The sequence below is a fragment of the Centroberyx affinis genome, unplaced genomic scaffold, assembly GCF_046629955.1.
Source record: "Centroberyx affinis isolate AG114_WGS23_722 - 3 ecotype Tasmania unplaced genomic scaffold, CSIRO-AGI_Caff_v1 ptg003741l_1, whole genome shotgun sequence".
NCBI lineage: Eukaryota > Metazoa > Chordata > Actinopteri > Beryciformes > Berycidae > Centroberyx > Centroberyx affinis.
Window position 1 is genome coordinate 61,309 of NW_027281619.1, and position 18,631 is coordinate 79,939.

General features: G+C 43.7%; 1 protein-coding gene across 1 annotated transcript in view; it reads left to right on the plus strand.

The window, feature by feature from the left end:
• Positions 1-224: 224 nt before the first annotated feature.
• Positions 225-18,631, plus strand: part of LOC139662237 (sprouty-related, EVH1 domain-containing protein 2-like) — a 35,803-nt gene continuing 17,396 nt past the window's right edge. The window contains exon 1 of the mRNA XM_071540878.1: positions 225-611. Within this exon, the coding sequence (XP_071396979.1) occupies positions 586-611 (26 nt within the window). The 5' untranslated portion in view covers positions 225-585. The remainder of the gene's footprint in view (positions 612-18,631) is intronic.

The window sequence follows — 18,631 nt, forward strand, 5'->3', positions numbered from 1 at the left end:
CAACACAAACTACAGTAACAATGATGATGATATTGATGATGATCATTATTATTATCATCATTATTATTAATAATGAATAATAATAATAAGACGTGAATATTATATCTCAGTCCTCCCGCAGTCCTTCGGGTGTGACGTCACCACCCCCTCCTCCCTCCCTCCTCCTCCTCCTCCTCCTCCTGCCGCTGCCTACACAGAACAGAAACACAGAATCCAACATGGAGTAAGGAGGAGATGGGGCTCGTCCGGGGCCATCCTCACCGACACCAGCGCACCATTTTCGGTCACCGCGTTCCGGCCCGGCCCGGTGGAGGAGCGGGAGGCGGCGGAGGGGCACGGAGGCGCCTCGGATGCTCTCCGGTCGTTTAGGAGCGAAAGGAGCAGAAGAAGCAGAAGAAGAAGAAGAAGAAGAAGAAGAAGAGGAGGGGAGAGGAGGTGGAGGTGGAGGCGGTGGGATAGATACACAGACAGAGGGGATACACAACAAAACACACCGGGATAAAAACACCGAGGAGAGGGAAAATGAAGACGCCGCACTGTGCAGCCACGGTGGGATCTGATCGGTGCTGTAGGTGAAACGGAAAAATGACCGAGGAAACGCAGCCAGACGAGTAAGTAGCCCCTCGACCCGGAATAAACCGCTTTATTATCATTATTATTATCATCATTATTATTCCAGGCTTCCTCTCTGAGCAGGGAGACAGTCTGTGTTCTGGGCTTTTTTTGCGCTGATATGGAGACGATATGGATACAGATGGACGCTGATGTGGATGTATAGTGTATTTTTATTATGCTGGTAATGCTTTGTTGGGCTTCAGTGTAACAGGGGGTGAAGCTGGAGTGGAGGGGGGGTGGGGGGGGGTGCTCCTCCTCCCCATAGAGAGAAAGCAGAGAGGCCATCAGGAGGAGGAGGGGGGGGGGGGGGGTTGAGGTCGGAAACATTTTTTTACAGAGAATAGTTAAAATTATAATTACAATTACAATTGCAATTTCCCATTTGGCAGATGGGATCCAAAGCGACATACACATGAGATTTTAATACAACACAAGCAAGGTTCTAGTCAGGATTGAATAACGAGTGTAAGTGCCATAAAGCTAAGTTCTGGTCCAACAGGATACAGGTGCTACGAGGCAGAGCATAGAGGCAGAGAAAGAGTTTTTTTTTTTACACAGTCCATCAGGTGAGAAGGTGTTCACTAAAGAGCTGGGTCTTTAGCCTTTTCTTAAAGATTGAGAAGGACTCTGCGAATCGAATGGAGTTTGGTAACTCGTTCCACTGCCGAGGAACCACAGAAGAAGAAGAGTCTGGATAGAGACTTAGGGCCTTGTTGTGGCGGCAGCACCAGGCGCCGTTCCTTGGCAGAGCGTAGTGAGCAGAGGTGAGCGTAGACCTGAATGAGGGAGTTCAGGTCGGTCGGAGCCGTTTTGGTTGGACTTGAACTTGATGCGGGTGGCAACTGGGAGCCAGCGGAGTGACATGTGCTCTTTTGGGGCCGGTTGACCAGACGCACCGCCGCGTTCTGGATCATCTGCAGAGGTTTGAGCGTACATGCCGGGAGCCCTGCCAGTAAGGAGTTGCAGTTGTCAAGGCGTGATATTATAAGCACCTGTACCAGGAGTTGTGCTGCATGTTCAGACAGGTGAGGCCTGATTCTCCTGATGTTGTACAGGGCAAATCCACATGACCGAGCAACAGAAGCCACATGCTTCTTAAAGGTTAGCTGGTCATCAATCATGACACCCAAGTTTCTGGCAGACTTTGTGGGAATGAGCTGAGCTGATTGGAGCTGGATGCTGATCTGTTGTTGTACAGAGGGACTGGCTGGGATGACAAGGAGCTCAGTCTTTGACAAGTTAAGCTGAAGGTGGCGTTCCTTCATCCAAGCCGAGATATCGGCGAGGCATGCAGATATCCACGCCAAGACCGTGGGGTCGTCTGGCGGGAACGATAGGAGGAGCTGGGTGTCGTCAGCATATGAATGGTATGAGAAGACGTGAGCGGATCACTGCACCCAGTGAGGTGGTGTATATTGAAAAGAGAAGGGGTCCAAGCACTGACCCTTGAGGTTCCCCTGTGGACAAGCAGTGGGATTTAGACACTTCCCCTCTCCAAGACACTCTGAAGAATCTCCCTCAGAGGTAGGACTCAAACCAGCAGAGAGCAGATCCTGAGAAGCCGAGCTCAGCGAGTGTGGAGAGGAGGATTTGGTGGTTAACCGTGTCAAAGGCAGCCGATAGGTCAAGTAACATTAGAACAGAGGACTGACCGGCAGCTCTAGCTGATCGCAGTGTTTCCACTACAGACAAGAGCGCAGTCTGGGTAGAGTGTCCATGTTTGAAGCCAGACTGGTTAGGATCACACAGGTTGTTCTCAGAAAGGAATCCAGAGACTTGATTAAAGACTGTGCGCTCAAGTGTCTTGGAAAGGAAGGTGAGGAGTGAAACCGGCCTGTAATTATCAACACACCCGTTGTAAGTGAGGAGTTGATGATGTGCGTGACTGCAGGGATAAGTGTGTGCGAAATGGCCTGCAGGAGGTTGGAGGGTATGGGGTCCAACGGACAGGTAGCGGGACGAGAGTCAAGCAGAAGTTTGGAGACTTGCTCCTCAGTGAGATGGGAGAATGAGAGGAGTGAGGTCCTGTTAGCTGGTGGCAGCAGACCTGAACTGAACTGATTACTGATGGTAGAAACCTTTCAGTAAAGAAGGATGCGAAGAGGTCAGTAGTGAGCAAAGCTGAGGGTGGAGGTGCTGGAGGGTTGAGGAGTGAGTTAAAAGCTGAAAATAATTTCTGAGTGTCTTTGGCACTGCTGATTTTCTCCTGATAAGTGTTCTTGGCACTTTTTAGATGGGAGGAGAATGCAGGTAGGAGAGTCTGATAGTCACTGAGGTCAGTGGGATCTCTGGATTTGCGAAAAAGGTCAAAACTCCAGCAACACTTGTAGTATATAGAACAACTTTATTGTTAGACCAACACCTTTCAGCTTGTGGAAGCCACAAGCCACAAGCCGAAACGCGTTGGTCTAACAATAAAGTTGTTCTATATACTACAAGTGTTGCTGGAGTTTTGACCTTTGTAGACCTTGAGCAGAGTGTGTCTGTAGCCTCATTGACGTGGAGTGAGGAGAATTCATTATGGGGGGGCATGGTAGCCGAGACCTCATTGGAGAGCTGAGCCGGTGTGAGGGACCGGAGGTTTTGTCTGAAGGAGACCGTTTGTGGTGGAACGTGAGGATGTTCCGGTAAGGAAACCGTGAATCGAATAAAGAAGTGGTCTGACAGATGTAAGGGGGTGACAGTCAGATTTGCTGTGGAGCAGTTCTGAGTACAGCTGCAACGATTAATCGATTAGTTAAATTAAGCGCCAACTATTTTGATAATCGACTAATCGGTTTGAGTAATTTTTTAAGAAAAATAAGTAAAAATTCTCTGATTCCAGCTTCTTAAATGTGGATATTTTCTGGTTTCTTTACTCCTCTATGACAGTAAACTGAATATCTTTGGGTTGTGGACAAAACAAGACATTTGAGGACGTCATCTTGGGCTTTGGGAAACTAATCGATTAATAGAGAAAATAATTGACAGATTAATCGATGATGAAAATAATCGCTAGTTGCAGCCCTAGTTTCGAGTCACAATCAGATCGAGTGTATTGCCCGCTTTGTGTGTGGGAGCGATGGAGACCTGTTTGAGGTCAAATGAGGACAGAAGTGAAAGGAAATCAGCCGCTTGGGGTTTGTTCATGTCCCCCATGGCAATCAGTGGGGTGCCACCTTCAGGAATGGCTGAGAGTAGCATATTCCAGTTCAACTACAAAGTTCCCCAGTAGCCCTGGTGAGCGATATATGACAACCACAAATAGTTTGACAGGAGCGGTAACCATGATTGCATGGTGTTCAAAGGATGAGTTATTGCTTAGGAACAAGGGAGAAAGTAGAGTCAGCTGAAAGAGCAGCTGGAGTGGCTGTGTTCTCTGGACGGATCCAGGTTTCGGTCAGGGCTAGTACCTGAATGTCAGATAGGTTTGCGAGTGCTTGGATAAATTCTGTTTTATTTACAGCGGACTGACAATTCCATAAGCCGAAGGAAAAAGCGGAGGAAGTAGCTGAGTAGTGGTTCTCAGGATTGCGCTGTCTTTTATGACCGATGCGTTTTTTTCGGTTGCCCTGGACGACAGGGATATACTGGTAGCACATGGTGAGTGAGAAGGCAGGCCAAGGGATTAAATAAGAGTAGCTTATCTGTGTCCTTTTCAGTGGACTCGAAGGTAGAGTTTTTCCGATACCGATACCAGCATGGGAAATGCCTCCGATACAGCCTAAAATGCTGGATCGGGTATCGGCGAGAACGTGAGTCTATGCACCGATCCGAATCATCCGATATCACGTAATTTATTAGCCCCAAAAAAATCTACTTTAAAGTAGTTTCACCCAGATAAAACGACCGTTTTCCTGGAAATCTGTACCTATATACTAAATTTATACTGTTACCGTACTATTTAAAATTTTAAATGTCTTTTATTTTACTAAATTGTGGCTGCACTTTAACAGTTTTTTAAAGGAATTATTATTTATTCCTAGATTTATTTATTTATGTTCTTTTTCAGTTATGACTGACTGTCAAACTAGATAATAAAGTTCTATGGCATTCATTCTCTGGATGTATTTGTTCATGTTTTACAAAGGGTTTAACCTGAGCCAGGCCATACAACAATGATAGCAATCATATCACATCCATACAGGGTTAGTAGTGTTAAAAAATAATAATAATATATATATATTTTTTTTAATGCACTGGTATCGGATCGGTACTCGGTATCGGCCGATACGCAAGTTCAGGTATCAGAATCGGTATCGGGAAGGAAAAAATGGTATCGAAGGTCTTTACCCAATTAGGTCTTCACACCAGAAGGACTGACGTACAAGGGCTGACGCTACAGTACAGCTTACGTGTTCAGCTGACCCACCTATCGAAACTCAAGAGAGTGAAACCAGGAAGTGCTCAGCCACAACAAAGCCTGACAACAGCCTATAAGTGCAAATCTAACCCAGAAACAAAGATTCAAAACGCTTACTGACCGACTGCTATCTCCTGTGTCCTAGATCTGAGCTTGTTCTGCTTTGGAGCTCAGTTCAATCTCTCTTTTTAAGAGTTTAGTGAAAATCCCGCCCCTTTCAGATTTCCACAACAAAGCCACAGATAGAGGGCGTGACAGAGAAGAAATAAACGTGCAAATGTGACAATAATAACCCGACATGAGTCTGAGTCTGCGCATTAAACTGTTCAGAAGCAGCAGTTTGCATGCTGAACTCTCTGAGCTGAGGTTGTCTCTCCTCTCTCTCCTCTCTCTCTCTCTCTCTCTCTCTCTCTCTCTCTGTGGAAGACTGACATGCAACATCCGCCATTTCTTTTCCTGAATCGCTCTCATTTGCATACTGTCCTTCATTCATAAAAATACGGACGGGCGGAGGAGAGAGCCGAGAGGAGCAGCCGCTGCAACAGGAGAGAGAGGAGGAGAGAGGAGAGGAGAGGAGAGGAGAGAAGAGAGGAGGGGAGGAGAGAGGAGGCTGAAGTGTGGCTGCTGTCAGGGAGCAGCAATAGAAACCAAAATCAGTTCTATTTTCAGTTAGACATTGTTTTATTCTTTCTTTTGCCCTCATAAGGCCTCATCCTCATATAACTGATATGACTTTTGTACAACTTTCTGTGTCATACTCTACCAGTCAGCAGTCTGGACCCACCTGACTGAATGTTCTGTGTTTCTCATTCTCTTAAAGCCATTCTGATCTAAAGGCTTCTGCTGCAATGCTTGAAATCAGTTTCTTAGACAAATATAAATAGTGAAGTTGATTCTATATATGAATTTTCTTTCCAAAGCCTTTGCCTTTCCATCAAGACAAAGGGCGGCTACTTTAAAGAATCTAAAATATAAGATAGTTTTCATTTGTTTAACACTTTTTTGGTCGCTGCATAATTCCATTTGTGTTATTTCATAGACGTGGAAAATAGTAAAAAATAAGTAGTGTATGGCAGTGTATGCCATTAACTTCAAATTCAACTTCAACTTTATTGTCCCTGAGGGTAAATTTGTCTTGCAGCCAGATAAAACATAGAACACAGAGACATAGGCACATGGACTCAGGTACAAAAAACATGATAAAATACATGAATACATCAATCGCTAAAACCATCATCAGCCCCCAGTAGTTAAATGGGAAACTAATCATCAGCTGGGTCATCATGAGCATTTAATAGTTTGGTGGCCTGAGAAATAAAATAATTATTCAACCTGTTAGACCTGGCCTTTGGTCGTCTAAATCTCCGTCCGGAGGGTAGGAGCTCAAATTGATGAAGAGGACACTGTAAAATATCTTGAGCCTTAGAAGTTGCTCTCTTATGGAAGATGTGATGTGAGATGTGATTAAGTTATGGTATATAACTTTACATCAGGTTAAAAAGGTGGATAAACTACATTATTCAAGTTCAACAGTGGTGAACAGAGGCACAGCAGCTGACAGGAACACACTCACATAATCATATACATTTTGTTTTTGCCTTTTTTTTTTTTAAACCCGTCTATTGAACACAACGCTTCACTTCCTGCTGTTTTTGCTTTTACTGATGAACTCCATGTTTTCCTCTCCGGCAGCTGCACAGACAATAATACTTTACAGGAAAATGTAAAAATGCTTCATTTATTTAGGAAGGGAAGTCACAATCTGCCAGACCATCTTTGTTTTTTTATTTTATTTTCCATGACTGTGTAGTTTTTAAAGTTGCAGTGCCATCTGCACCTGTCTACAGCTTGTTTTCTGCCAGAGTGGAAAAGTTGATTTTGTTGTACTTCTGTATTTGGTTTGTTTAGATTCAAACTGGCCAATTAAAAGCGAACCAGGGCTTGTACACAAAAGTTATTGGACAGTTTTGGTCACCTGACAACCTGCCAGGTCTTCTTCTGTGGTGTTCATACCAGTTCAGAACACATGAAGAAGTAGCTGAATATGAGCATCAGTCCAGACTTCATTTTGTTCTGCTGGGCTTTCCAAGCAGGAGGAACCCGCATCTGTCTCCTTCTACCCATAATCCCTTGTGTTTCAGGGAGGTTTCCTGTAACGAACCGCACCACAGTTCTCTTGTTAGAGGACTGAGACTCTCGGTGCCGTTATTTGGTGCCACCAGAGTTCAAAGGTCACTGTTCTCCTCTGTACCTGGACAAACCAACTGAACTGACGGAGAGTTTGTATAAACCGCTCAGAACCTGCTGGCTCTTGAACGCAGCCTCAGTTATGGATGCCAGAGCTGCAGGAAGTCAGAGAGTGTCCCTCGCAGCTCTGTCTCCTGGGCGGAGCCTCGCAGCTCGTAACCTGAAGAAGCAGGTTATCTTTTCTTAGAATGCTTTGTGGCGGCTGCTCACGCCCTGCAGGCAAACACATGACTCACTGCAACACGCACAGGGAGATAATAGGCGAACTTGTGAAATGTTTACCCAAACTGAGCCGGGCCGGAGAGCAGCAGCAGCAGTGGCATCTGGATTTTTTTTTTTTTTTTTTTTTTTTTTAAAGTGTACAAACGGGGGAAGCGGGACGTCTCCGGGCCTCGAAACGGCGTCACAAGTTAGATTCCCCTGCAGCTACAGCAGCAGTTTCACAGCAACACAAAACTCTGTGTCTATCTAAAAATGTCTATTCATCTACACCCAAAGAAAGCCCCGACTGCCACAGCTCACAGGCAGTTATACACTGTACATCTCATTTCCACTAGCTTGTGCTTTCATCTGGTGTGAAGTGGATCTGAATATTAGTGCTAACATGTCAGTTTTTGTCTCCCGAGAATGAAGACTTTCACTGAGATAATAATAATATAATAATAATAAACTATTTGTATAGCACCTTTCATACAAGAAATGCAGCTCAAAGTGCTTTACAACAAAGACATTACATGCACCAAGTGGTTCAATTGGACCAAAAATAAGATAAAGATGAGAATAGAAAACATAGAATGCATCTTCACATGAAAATAGACATAGAATGAGCATAAAAACAGGGATAGAATGCCATAATTAATGTAAAATAAGATGGAGAATAAAACCCACTTGATAATAATAGTAAACATAGGATAAAAATGAGGAATGCATAACAAAAGATGGAAAATAAAACCCACTGAATAATAATAGTAAAAATAAAGTTAAAATAGAAACCGTTTGGAAAATATAACACCAAAATGACCAAAATGATTGATGCTTTCAAAGTAAAACTCACTATTGACTATCAGTAAAGTCATCGGCTTTTTAAGATCTTTGGCCAGGGAGTCAAGAGATGATTTAAATACGTTTTTTTTGCTAATTAATGATGTCAAACAGTCTGAAAAGCAAAATGAAACCGATCATTTGCTGTCAAAAGTTGATCATCTGCTATGTTTATGCATATGAAAGAATGGAAGATGCAGGTTGGCAATAGGCATCACCACCCCCCCCACCCACCACAACCACAACCACACACACACACACACACACACACACTGAATCACATCCCCTCCCCAATATCCTTCCCTTCTCATTAAAATACGCTCTTATTTTGAAGAGCCTCAGCTCCTATTTCTCTTCTTCTCCTCTTCTTCTCTATCATCTGACAGAGGAATGGATCGTTCCCTCTGTTGTCAGGATACTTATATTATCAGTTGTTTGTTATTTATTTATATTTATTTACCTGGTATTTATTCTGCTGTTGCTCTGGATTAGAGCGTCACTTAATGCTGCGTTCACACTGCAGCTCAAACTTTCCCACTTCTGATTTTTCTCCTCACAGGATGCCTCTCTTGACAGGGTTCCTACACAAGTCTGGAAAGTCTGGAAAAGTATTAAAAATGAATTTGATAATTTCCAGGTCTTGAATAGTTTGGGAATTTGAAAAAATGTCTGGAAAAGTATGGAAAATGTTGCGGTTCAGGTCCGATACACACATAATTCTAGCTTTTATGTTGCTGTAGAGCCACTTTGAGTCCACAGGTTTTGTTGATGTGCAGAATAATGTTCAGATAGAGGGACGCTCTTATTACCCAGCCGCTGTCAGCATGCATTATATCAAATACTGACCAAAATCAAATCCGGTCAAGAACATAGGGTCTGGGAAAAATATGGAATTTTAAAATGGAAAGCGTGTAGGAACCCTGCCAATCATCTCACATATTGTGATATTTGTGGCTGTGAAGAACAATCTTCATCTATACAGTGATATGACCTAGTTAGCAGGGGCAAGATGTCTATCTGCGTAAATCATATTGAACACCAGACAAAATCTTCAAAACAAATCAAGGTCTGGAAAAAGTATGGAATTTTTTAATTGAAAATGTGTAGGAACCCTGTTTTTTCTGATCAGTGTGAACAGAAAGAAAAGCTGCATGGATGGGGGCGTGTTTCTTAGTTTTGGGGGTTTAGTAGGTTTTGGTGGGACAGCGGGGGAATGCAGCACTCCTCTTCCTCTTCCTCTTCCCTGGGGGTGATGGGTGTGTGTGTGTGTGTGTGTGTGTTTTCTATTGATCAGGCAACCGATGCCCCCGAACTGGCCAACAGAGACTTGTCGATATAGAGATATAGAGAGAGAGGGGGGGAGTGGGGGTGGAAAATGACATTGAGGAAAGGTCAACGCCTGTGTCCCTGGTATCCCAGCATGCCTTGCACCGGACGCCATCGATTTGATATCAGCCCTCCCCTCTGTCTGAGCCGGCAGGAACTTTCAGCTGAGAGAGTTCTGCTAGAGCTGGAGCCAGGATCAGGGTTAAAGGTTAAAGGTCAGGACGGGTTTAAAGGATGAAAAAAAGAGAGAGACTCGTTTTTTCTATATTGTCAGAATCTGCTTTGTCGGCGTTCCTTTATGTGCTAGAAGTGATTTTCAGACTGTTCCTCCAGACAATGGCAGTGAATGGAGAGAGAAAAAAAAAACACAATTCTCCAGCCTGCTCTACCGGAGCAACAGATCACAGAATCACTGATTTTGGGGGTTTTATCATGGAGGAAGAAACACGACCCAAGACTCTACCAGAGGCACACAGAGCTTTAACAGGTTAGGATGGGTTTAATGGTTAGAATGGGTTAGGATGCACTAAGGCACAAGGCAATTTTTGCACGTTGGCAGCTCTAACTGGCAGCGAGAGGCGACTGTTTGAAAAAAATCTGAACTTCAATACCCAGAAATCCTGTGTGGCGACAAAGGAAACCAAAGAGACGAGAGAGGAAAAGATCTTAATGGAGACAGTTTGGATTTCACTCTTCCGTTTTGATTCATCACTTCCCGTGCGTGCGGGCAGAAGAGTCCGGACCCGACACCAGAATTTAATTTGGACAAACGGGGGGAATCTGTGGATGGGACGCTCTGCTCTGTTCTGCTCTGCTGCACACACACTTTGTGATTTAGTCTGAGAAGCCAGCTGGATTTGGATTATCACATAGAACTTTTGTGTGGAGCATCTTTAATCCTGCTGCTCTACGACCAAATTGATGGTTCCTCTTGAAAATCAGCATCATGAGTTTGTAAAACCCTCGTCCCTGAGTCCCTGAGTCCCTGAGTCCCTGCAGGATGGGAAACCTCCAGCGGCCAAACACAGGAACTTCTGGCTGCTGATGGTTCAGTTTGAACCCTCTGCTCTGTTCATTGAACCTGCTCATGTTTTTGGTGAACGGTGAACTGATCGTATCCATTTCCAATTAATGAACGCACTGTGTTTTACTGCACCCGAGGATTTACGCCACCGGTACTGCTGAAGCCAGTTCATATGAATATTTGAAGGAGTTTTATGAACAAATCAGTACAGATTCCATTTGAAGGAGTTTTATGAACAAATCAGTACAGATTCCAACGGAAAAAATTGCACATTTTTATGCAAATTGTGCCCGCCGGGTCTGAAAAAACGAGTCCAAACGTCAGCCACATCGGCAACGAATTTGAAACGACAAATCGAGTTGAAGCATCTGACCGGTCTTGGGAAATATCTGCGAGTGAATGATGATCACAAGAAATCATTTACGAAGGGAGTCTTACCGCTGTTGGCTCGTGGTCTGCTGGCGAAACGTAATCTCTGTCTGTGATTCTATAGTAGGCTAGTATACAGTAATTCAGGAGGAAGATCTATTGAACAAGAATAGCTCGGAGCAGCTCATTTAAAAAAAACCGGAAGAAATGAACGTGAACTAGTTCATTTTAATCTGTGTGAACTGAACTTTGAGCTAGCTCTTGTGAAGTGTGAACTTGCACAACACTGCTGCCAACAACCTTTTTAGCCATCCAACCAATTCCTTCTTTCTTGTCAGAAGCGGTCTGACTCGTACAGAAACCAGATGTAGTTGTTGAGGTTTTGGAGCGGCGGGTGAGGAAGCGATGTCCCGCCCGCCCGGCAACGTGACCCGGCTCATGGCAGATGGATTTCCTTTAGTCGGAGCCGAGCGCCTGGCCTGGCCTGGCCTGGCCTGGCCTGGCCTGGCCTGACATCAGCTGCAGCCGCGCTCCGCTCACGTTTCACAGATCCGGTGACGGAGGACTGCAAGCGCAAAAAAAACAAAAACAAATGAAAAAAAAAACAAAAGCGAAACACCCGGCCCAAGGTCAGCGAGGGCTTTTCTCTTCTGCTCTGTTGTTGTTGTTTTGGTTGACTTGGTGAAGAGGACAGTGGCTGCCTTTGTGATGAGGGAGAGAGGGAGAGAGAGTGAGAGAGAGAGAGAGAGAGAGAGAGAGAGAGAGGGAGAGAGAGAGAGGGAGAGAGGGAGCGGGCGAGCGAGGGAGGGAAGTCATTGAGAAGTTTGGCAGACAGCGAGCCAAACACCATCTGCTGCGGCCTCCTGCTGCTCCAGACCTCCAGGATCCTGCCTTTTCTACGGGGATGATGATGTCATGAGCCCGGATGGAGCATTTATATATGTGTGTGTGTGTGTGTCTTTATGTGTGTGTGTGTGTGTGTGTGTGTATGACAGCACGTGTGTTTCTGTGTGTGCATATGTGTAGGTATGTGTGTGTGTGTGTTTGCCTTTCGTGACAGTGCAGCCTACAGACCACCTGAGGCTGTTATCAGCATCTCTGCTCAGCTGTGTGTGTGTGTGTGTGTGTGTGTGTGTGTGTGTGTGTGTGTGTGTGTGCATGCGTGTCATGCTTTCTAGTTAAGTGCTTCCACAAACTAAAGTACCCTAAGCAGCCGTTTCATTACTGCACGTCCTCTCAGGACCGGGCTTTAACAGAAGATCGGTGTTGTCCAACCGGCGGCCCGCGGGCCAAACTGGGCCTCCATATGTAATCTGAAGTGTTTCAAAGTTGATTCAACTTAATAACATCTAAGAAGTCATTTTAAAGGTCTCCTATTACAGAAATTCAGATTTTCCTCTATATACATACATTATCAAAGATGTTTTTTTTTTTTTTATTATTCTTTATTTAGGGATAACAGGGACTTAAATTACAAGAGACATGGATCAATACAGTAGAGATATTGATAAGCAGAGGTTTTACACAGTTGAATTGTATCATTATGCACATGTACAATTTTCCTCTTTCCTTCCCGAAATCCTTCTACATTTTTTTATTTATTACAACAATTGTAGGTTTCTAAGGCAGGTGTGTCTATATGGAGTTGGGAGAGGTTTGGACAAATCAAATATAGGGAGAGACAAAAGAGGGAGGTAGGAGACCAGAAAAAACAATGATGAGTTTTGTTAATAAAAATAAAACAACAAAAACAGATTATTAATTTGTCACTTCCACAAAATCTGGCCGTAAGGGCCGCACAGGAGAGACCCATTTCGACCAGAATTTAATAAATGTATTTTTTTCCCAAGTTTTTTTTCCATATTTCAACGTCTGGTAAGAGCTTTTTTACAAGCAGATATCAAAAATGAATCAAAGATATTTTATGAAAACGCTGTTGAACTGTAGCTGTGTTTGAGCGGTTAAATTGAAAGTTATTGCATCAGTGTTTAGGAGACGGTTTGAATTAGAAGTTCTGATTCGTCACTTCCTGGTGGAGAAGTGTTTGTACCAACTCCAGAACTGAACTCAGATCAGTTGAAGTCATCATGGCGTCGGCCGGTGGGGTGGGACGCTTTTCACCACACTGTGGAATTCACCCTGATAAGACTCACCAACCCCCTAGTGCAGCTTCACTGACTCAACAGGTTTTTATGGGACAGCCGTGACCAGAGGCTTCATGTTTTCATGTCTGTGCTGAAGTCCGCCCGTCCCATTCTGGTGAAGCCGATATCTCAGGAACGCCTTGAGGAAATTCCTTCAAATTTGGCACAAACTTGGACTCAAGGATGAACTGATTAGATTTTGGTGGTCAAAGGTCAAATGTCACTGTGACCTCACAAAAGACGTTTTTTGGCCACAACTCAAAAAAAAAATTTCACACAACTGTCTAATAGGATAAAATGATGAAGTGATGACATTTTATATCCAAAAGTTCAAAGGTCAACTTCACTGTGACATCATAATGTTTTGCTCACCACTGTAGCTGAGAAAACCATCTTGGGTCATTCTACAGAAACGGTGGAAGTGCTGTCACTTACTTTTGCAGACACCAAAATCCTTTAAGTTGACCTAATAATCACATTAATTATATATGTTCAATAAATAAAGACTGTCCTTGCAATGATAAAACGATAATGATAAATGATAATCCGCACCAAAAAGTTTTGTCAGACTTTCACTCGACACGAAGCTCCATGTTTGATTCAGTGTAAGACTTGAAGCCGAGGTTCTCTCACACTTACTGTCCTGCCAGTCCGTCCCTTCTTGGTGGCGTTGCTGTGGAGTGTGTGTGTGTGTGTGTGTGTGTGTGTGGGTGGTATTGCGTGGTAGAAAGATGGGTCATGCTTGTGTGTGTGTGTGTGTGTGTGTGTGTGTGTCAGCCTGCATGACTCAGGTGTGATCAGTCTCTTATCAGGGAAGCAGCATGGAGGTTTGGAGGTTTGGAGGTTTGGAGGCTCTCAGACTAACTGCTGCCTGTCCTGTCCTCTTCGGTCCGGGCTCCTCTCTCCAGCTGGCAGCGTCACGCAAACACACAACGGCAATGTTGTGTGTTTTTCTCACTTGAATTGAGCCTTTCCGTTAGGGCTGCACGATATTGGAAAAAACTGACATTGCAATATTTATTTTTTTCTGCGATATATATTGCGATATGAAAAAATACAGGAATTTTCAGCAAACGACTTGAATAGCTCTATCAAGCCTTGCCCCCTGTAAGAAGGAGGCCTTGTGGGTAACCTGCGTGGGTGACGTAGCAGGAAGTGAGAGTGTTTTTCAGCCGCAGCCAGAGTGAGCTGCAGGATGCTAAGTAAAGTTAGCATAGTTAGCGGGGAAAGGTCACAGAGAGGCTGTGCATTATGTTCTGCTGTACAGAAATAAAGTGCCGGTTCTCCACTGCAGAGTTGGTCCGGACTCTTTAGTAAAAAGCTTGTTACCGGCTACGAGCCAGGCTAAGCTAAAACAGGCTAACACAACACCAGAGGCTTCCCAACTACGGTTCAGAGCCGGAAAACTGGAAAGATAACAAACACTACTCTGATAACAAATCCTTAAATCAGAGTAAATTATGTTCTATCAGACAGACTTCTCTTGTAGATTAGTCATGGAAAACGAGAACTGTGCAAGTTTTCCTTTTGTATCGAGCAGCAAAAAAGTTGTAGCATGACGTGTTTTGAGTTAATTTGCCTTGCTTGACATCGCACGTCCTGCGATGTGACTACACATCGCCATGACGACGCTGAAACGATATATCGTGCAGACCTACTTTCCGTGTTTGTTTAGAAGTTGCGTTGAGTTTCATGACCGTTTGGGCCCTTGGAACCTGCTAAAACCCTGTTGTATAGTTTCAGAAATATATGAACGTCGATGAAAAATGAAAAAAAAAAGTTCTCTGAGAGACCTGACATAGTATTAACAGTTTATAAAGAAAATGCTGTCTTACCTGCCAGGGAATCTGGATCAATAATCAGGTAATCAGGAGTATGGAAGGCTGACTGACTCTTCCTGTAGCTGACAGGACTGAAGTCGGCCATGTTCCTCTGCCATGACAGGAGGGTCTGCAGGTCCTTAACAAGTCTGAGGAAGTCACCTAGTGGTAGTGGTACTAGTGGTCGGTAGTGGTACTAGTTATCTAAATTTAAAGTAATAAAATATGACATTTTCTTATAAATAAATGTCTGTTCTCACTCAACAGTGATCCAACATATATCCAGTTCATAAAGCTTTTCCTGTTTGTTTGGAATAAACAGAAGAAGAAGAACTGGGTAGTTAGCATGAGCAGCGACAGCCCCCCTCTCTCTCACACACACACACACACACACACACACACTCGTCACAGGCTGCATATGAGTGATGAACTGTTCGACTAAAGAATGATTGTCCTGGGCCCCCGACCCCCAGGTTGAGAACCCCGGCTCTGTGTGAACTCTGTTGGTTCGTGTCACTTCTGCGAATGATTGTTTTGTGTCTCGGCCGTTTCTGATGAATCGTGCTTCATCAATCGTGTGTGTGAGTCCAGGATCGATGACATCACCTCACCTGCCGGGGGCGGAGGGGTGTGTGTGTGTGTGTGTGTGTGTGTGTATGTGTGTGTGTTGTACATTGTAAACCTTTGACCTTCCCTTTATGGGCCTGGCAGGGTTGGGACACCTGGTACACACACACACACACACACCTTCCTGATAAGAGCCGCCCTCCCACTAACATTCAACCTACATATTCTGACCTGGAAAGATCTGCTGCACACACACACACACACACACACACACATACACACACACACACACTGACTTTCAAATTGGTTATGGCTTGCAGTGTTATTTTTGATGTCTTTAATATCATTTTTAAGTATTTTTAAGTCTGTTTTCACCCAGCAGTGTACAGTTCCTGTCCATGTGTGACTTCAGCAGTGTATTGCAACAACGCTCCCTTATCAGAGTGTGTGTGTGTGTGTGTGTGTGTGTGTGTGTGTGTGTGTGTGTGGGCTTGGCGAGGCGTGTCTACCTGACATTTCTCAAAGTCACTGCTGAGTCCATGCATGCTAAAAATACAGGATGACTTGAAACTGGCCCTCACTGCATCTCCTGTGATACGGATATATCACGTTCTTTCATATTTCAATATCAATACGAATTCAGCATCATGCAGGAGTTGTGTTCCAGTGTATCCACTTTGACACCAGCAAGTGAAAACAAGTTACGTGTTTAGCTGTGAGCGTCTTGGCAAGTAATGTAAGAGTTGTAAAAAAATGTTTTCTGTGTCAGTCATGGATCCAGGCAGCAAAACACCTTCTAAGGAGACTACAGATTCAGATTCAGATTCAGATTCAGCTTTATTGTCAGTCAGTCAGTCATCTGTCGCTTCATCAGATGGCCTCTAGAGGGCGTTTTTGACTGTGAGATGCAGTGTTTCCATACAGAGGCATAAAATCAAAAGTTGCTCAGTGTATATAAACGGATCTAAATGGATCTGTAATGCTCCTGATGTCACATCACATCCTGTCTGTCATGTGGAGATGTACAGACAGCAGACCAGCAGACTGAACTCAGTCCACAGAGTCTCCTGCTGTGAAAACTAAAGTGAAACTTCACATTCCACAGTCAGTAACGGGGATTTGCAGACAGTAACTCGTCTTCTGCCCTACAGACTTTAACGGTAGGTGAATTTAACGCAATCTCTGAACCCATCGTCTATCAGTCTGATGACGATTAGACTCCGGGGGCGACGGCCAATATTTGGGGGTTTCCGGTGTAGCCAGCGGACATCCGGGCCAAGACTTCCTCTTCCGTGCCCCGGTCATTGTTTACAGTCCGATTAGCAACTTGAGACGCGAGAATGGAGTCGGAGTTGAGAGCCGACGTCTCATATGCAGATATCTGTTTATAGAGATTAGCCGAAATGTCGTCTGGACCTAAAACACCTACACAAAGTATCGATGTCGATGTTTTAGGTCCAGACGACATTTCGGCTAATCTCTATAAACAACAAGTCTTGGCCCGGATGTCCGCTGGCTACACCGGAAACCCCCGAAATATTGGCCGTCACCCCCAGAGTCTAATCGTCATCAGACCGATAGACGATGGGTTCAGAGACTGACTTTAACGTTACCTTGTGGTATTTAAGTAACGCTAGTGGAGTTAGGTCATTTAACGTGTCGCAGAGCTTCAGTGTAGAGGAATGAACACACGCTGTGTTGTAGCGCCGCCCTTCAGTCTAATCAGTGTAATTTTGAAAATACCCTCTGTCCTCTTTAGATGTCCTAACTGAACGGTGTGCGAGCTGCTTGTCCCGTCTGATGGAGGTTTAGAGCGTCACTGTCGGGGTTTGGGGTTCAACTTCCTGTTCCCATACTTGCTTAATGAATATACTCAAGGTTCTGTAAGGCGCTTTGGATAAACGTGTCAGATATTATATGATTGATTGATCTGCACACCATGACCAGGCAGTTAATGATTCAAAATGATATATTAATTGCAAAGTCATAGTGTGCAGACTGTTTTCCTTGTAATTGGTTATTTCTGATGCTGTAGCACCCGTATGTAAAAGTTCCAGATTGTGTATATAGAGTTGAGCGCATTGCCTTTGTTCAGAGGTGGAAAGTAACTAAGTACATTTACTCGAATACTGTACTTAAGTACAATTTTGAGGTACTTGCACTTTACTTGAGTATTACCATTTTATGCTACTTTATACTTCTACTCCACTACATTTAAGAGGGAAATATTGTACTTTTTACTCCACTACCTTTATTTGATAACTTAAGTTACTAGTTACTTTGCAGATTCAGATTATTAATACAAAATATAATCAACTAATAAATTGTGATGTATTATTATAGATTACTGTAAGATACCCAGCAGTATATAAAGTAGTGGAAATCAGCCCCACCTTTTCCAGCTGCAACATTAAAGTGATGCTTACACATTAATGCATCAATAATTATAATTCAATAATATAATATATACTGTATTATTCTGAAATGGGCCATTCTGCATAATGAGTACTTTTACTTTTGTTGCTTTAAGTACATTTTGATGCCAATACTTTTGTACTTTTACTTAAGTAACATTTTGAATGCAGGACTTTTACTTGTAACAGAGTATTTTTACACTGTGGTATTTCTACTTTTACTTAAGTAAAAGATCTGAGTGCTTCTTCCACCACTGGTTCTAGTTCATATATTATGTGACTTACTATTATTGATACAGCCCCGTAAATGGTCCAATGTTAATTTTGTACCATAAGTCATGTTGTCAGAGGAGGTGTCACTGTTCTCTCAGTTTGGACCCAAACATCAAAATGTCTCCGTTGCTTCGCTGCAGGTTCGCTCACACGCTCCTCCCCGAAAACGTAACTGTGTGTCAGAGCGACGCAAAACTGCAAGAACTGTGATTGGTTCCACTTCGTATTTCCCTCCTGCGTGTTTCCGGTTGGTTCTGACAGTGAAGACAATATGAAGCGGGTCAGATCCGGTCTTCTCCTTTTCAATAACGTGAGACACATTAGAGGAGACCTATAGAGGCTTTAAACTATTCAGTATTTCACAAGAAAAAAGCAAAAAAAAAATTGAGAAAAATCTGAAAAAATAGACATAATAATGATTTGTATACTAGAAATATGTGTTTTCCTGT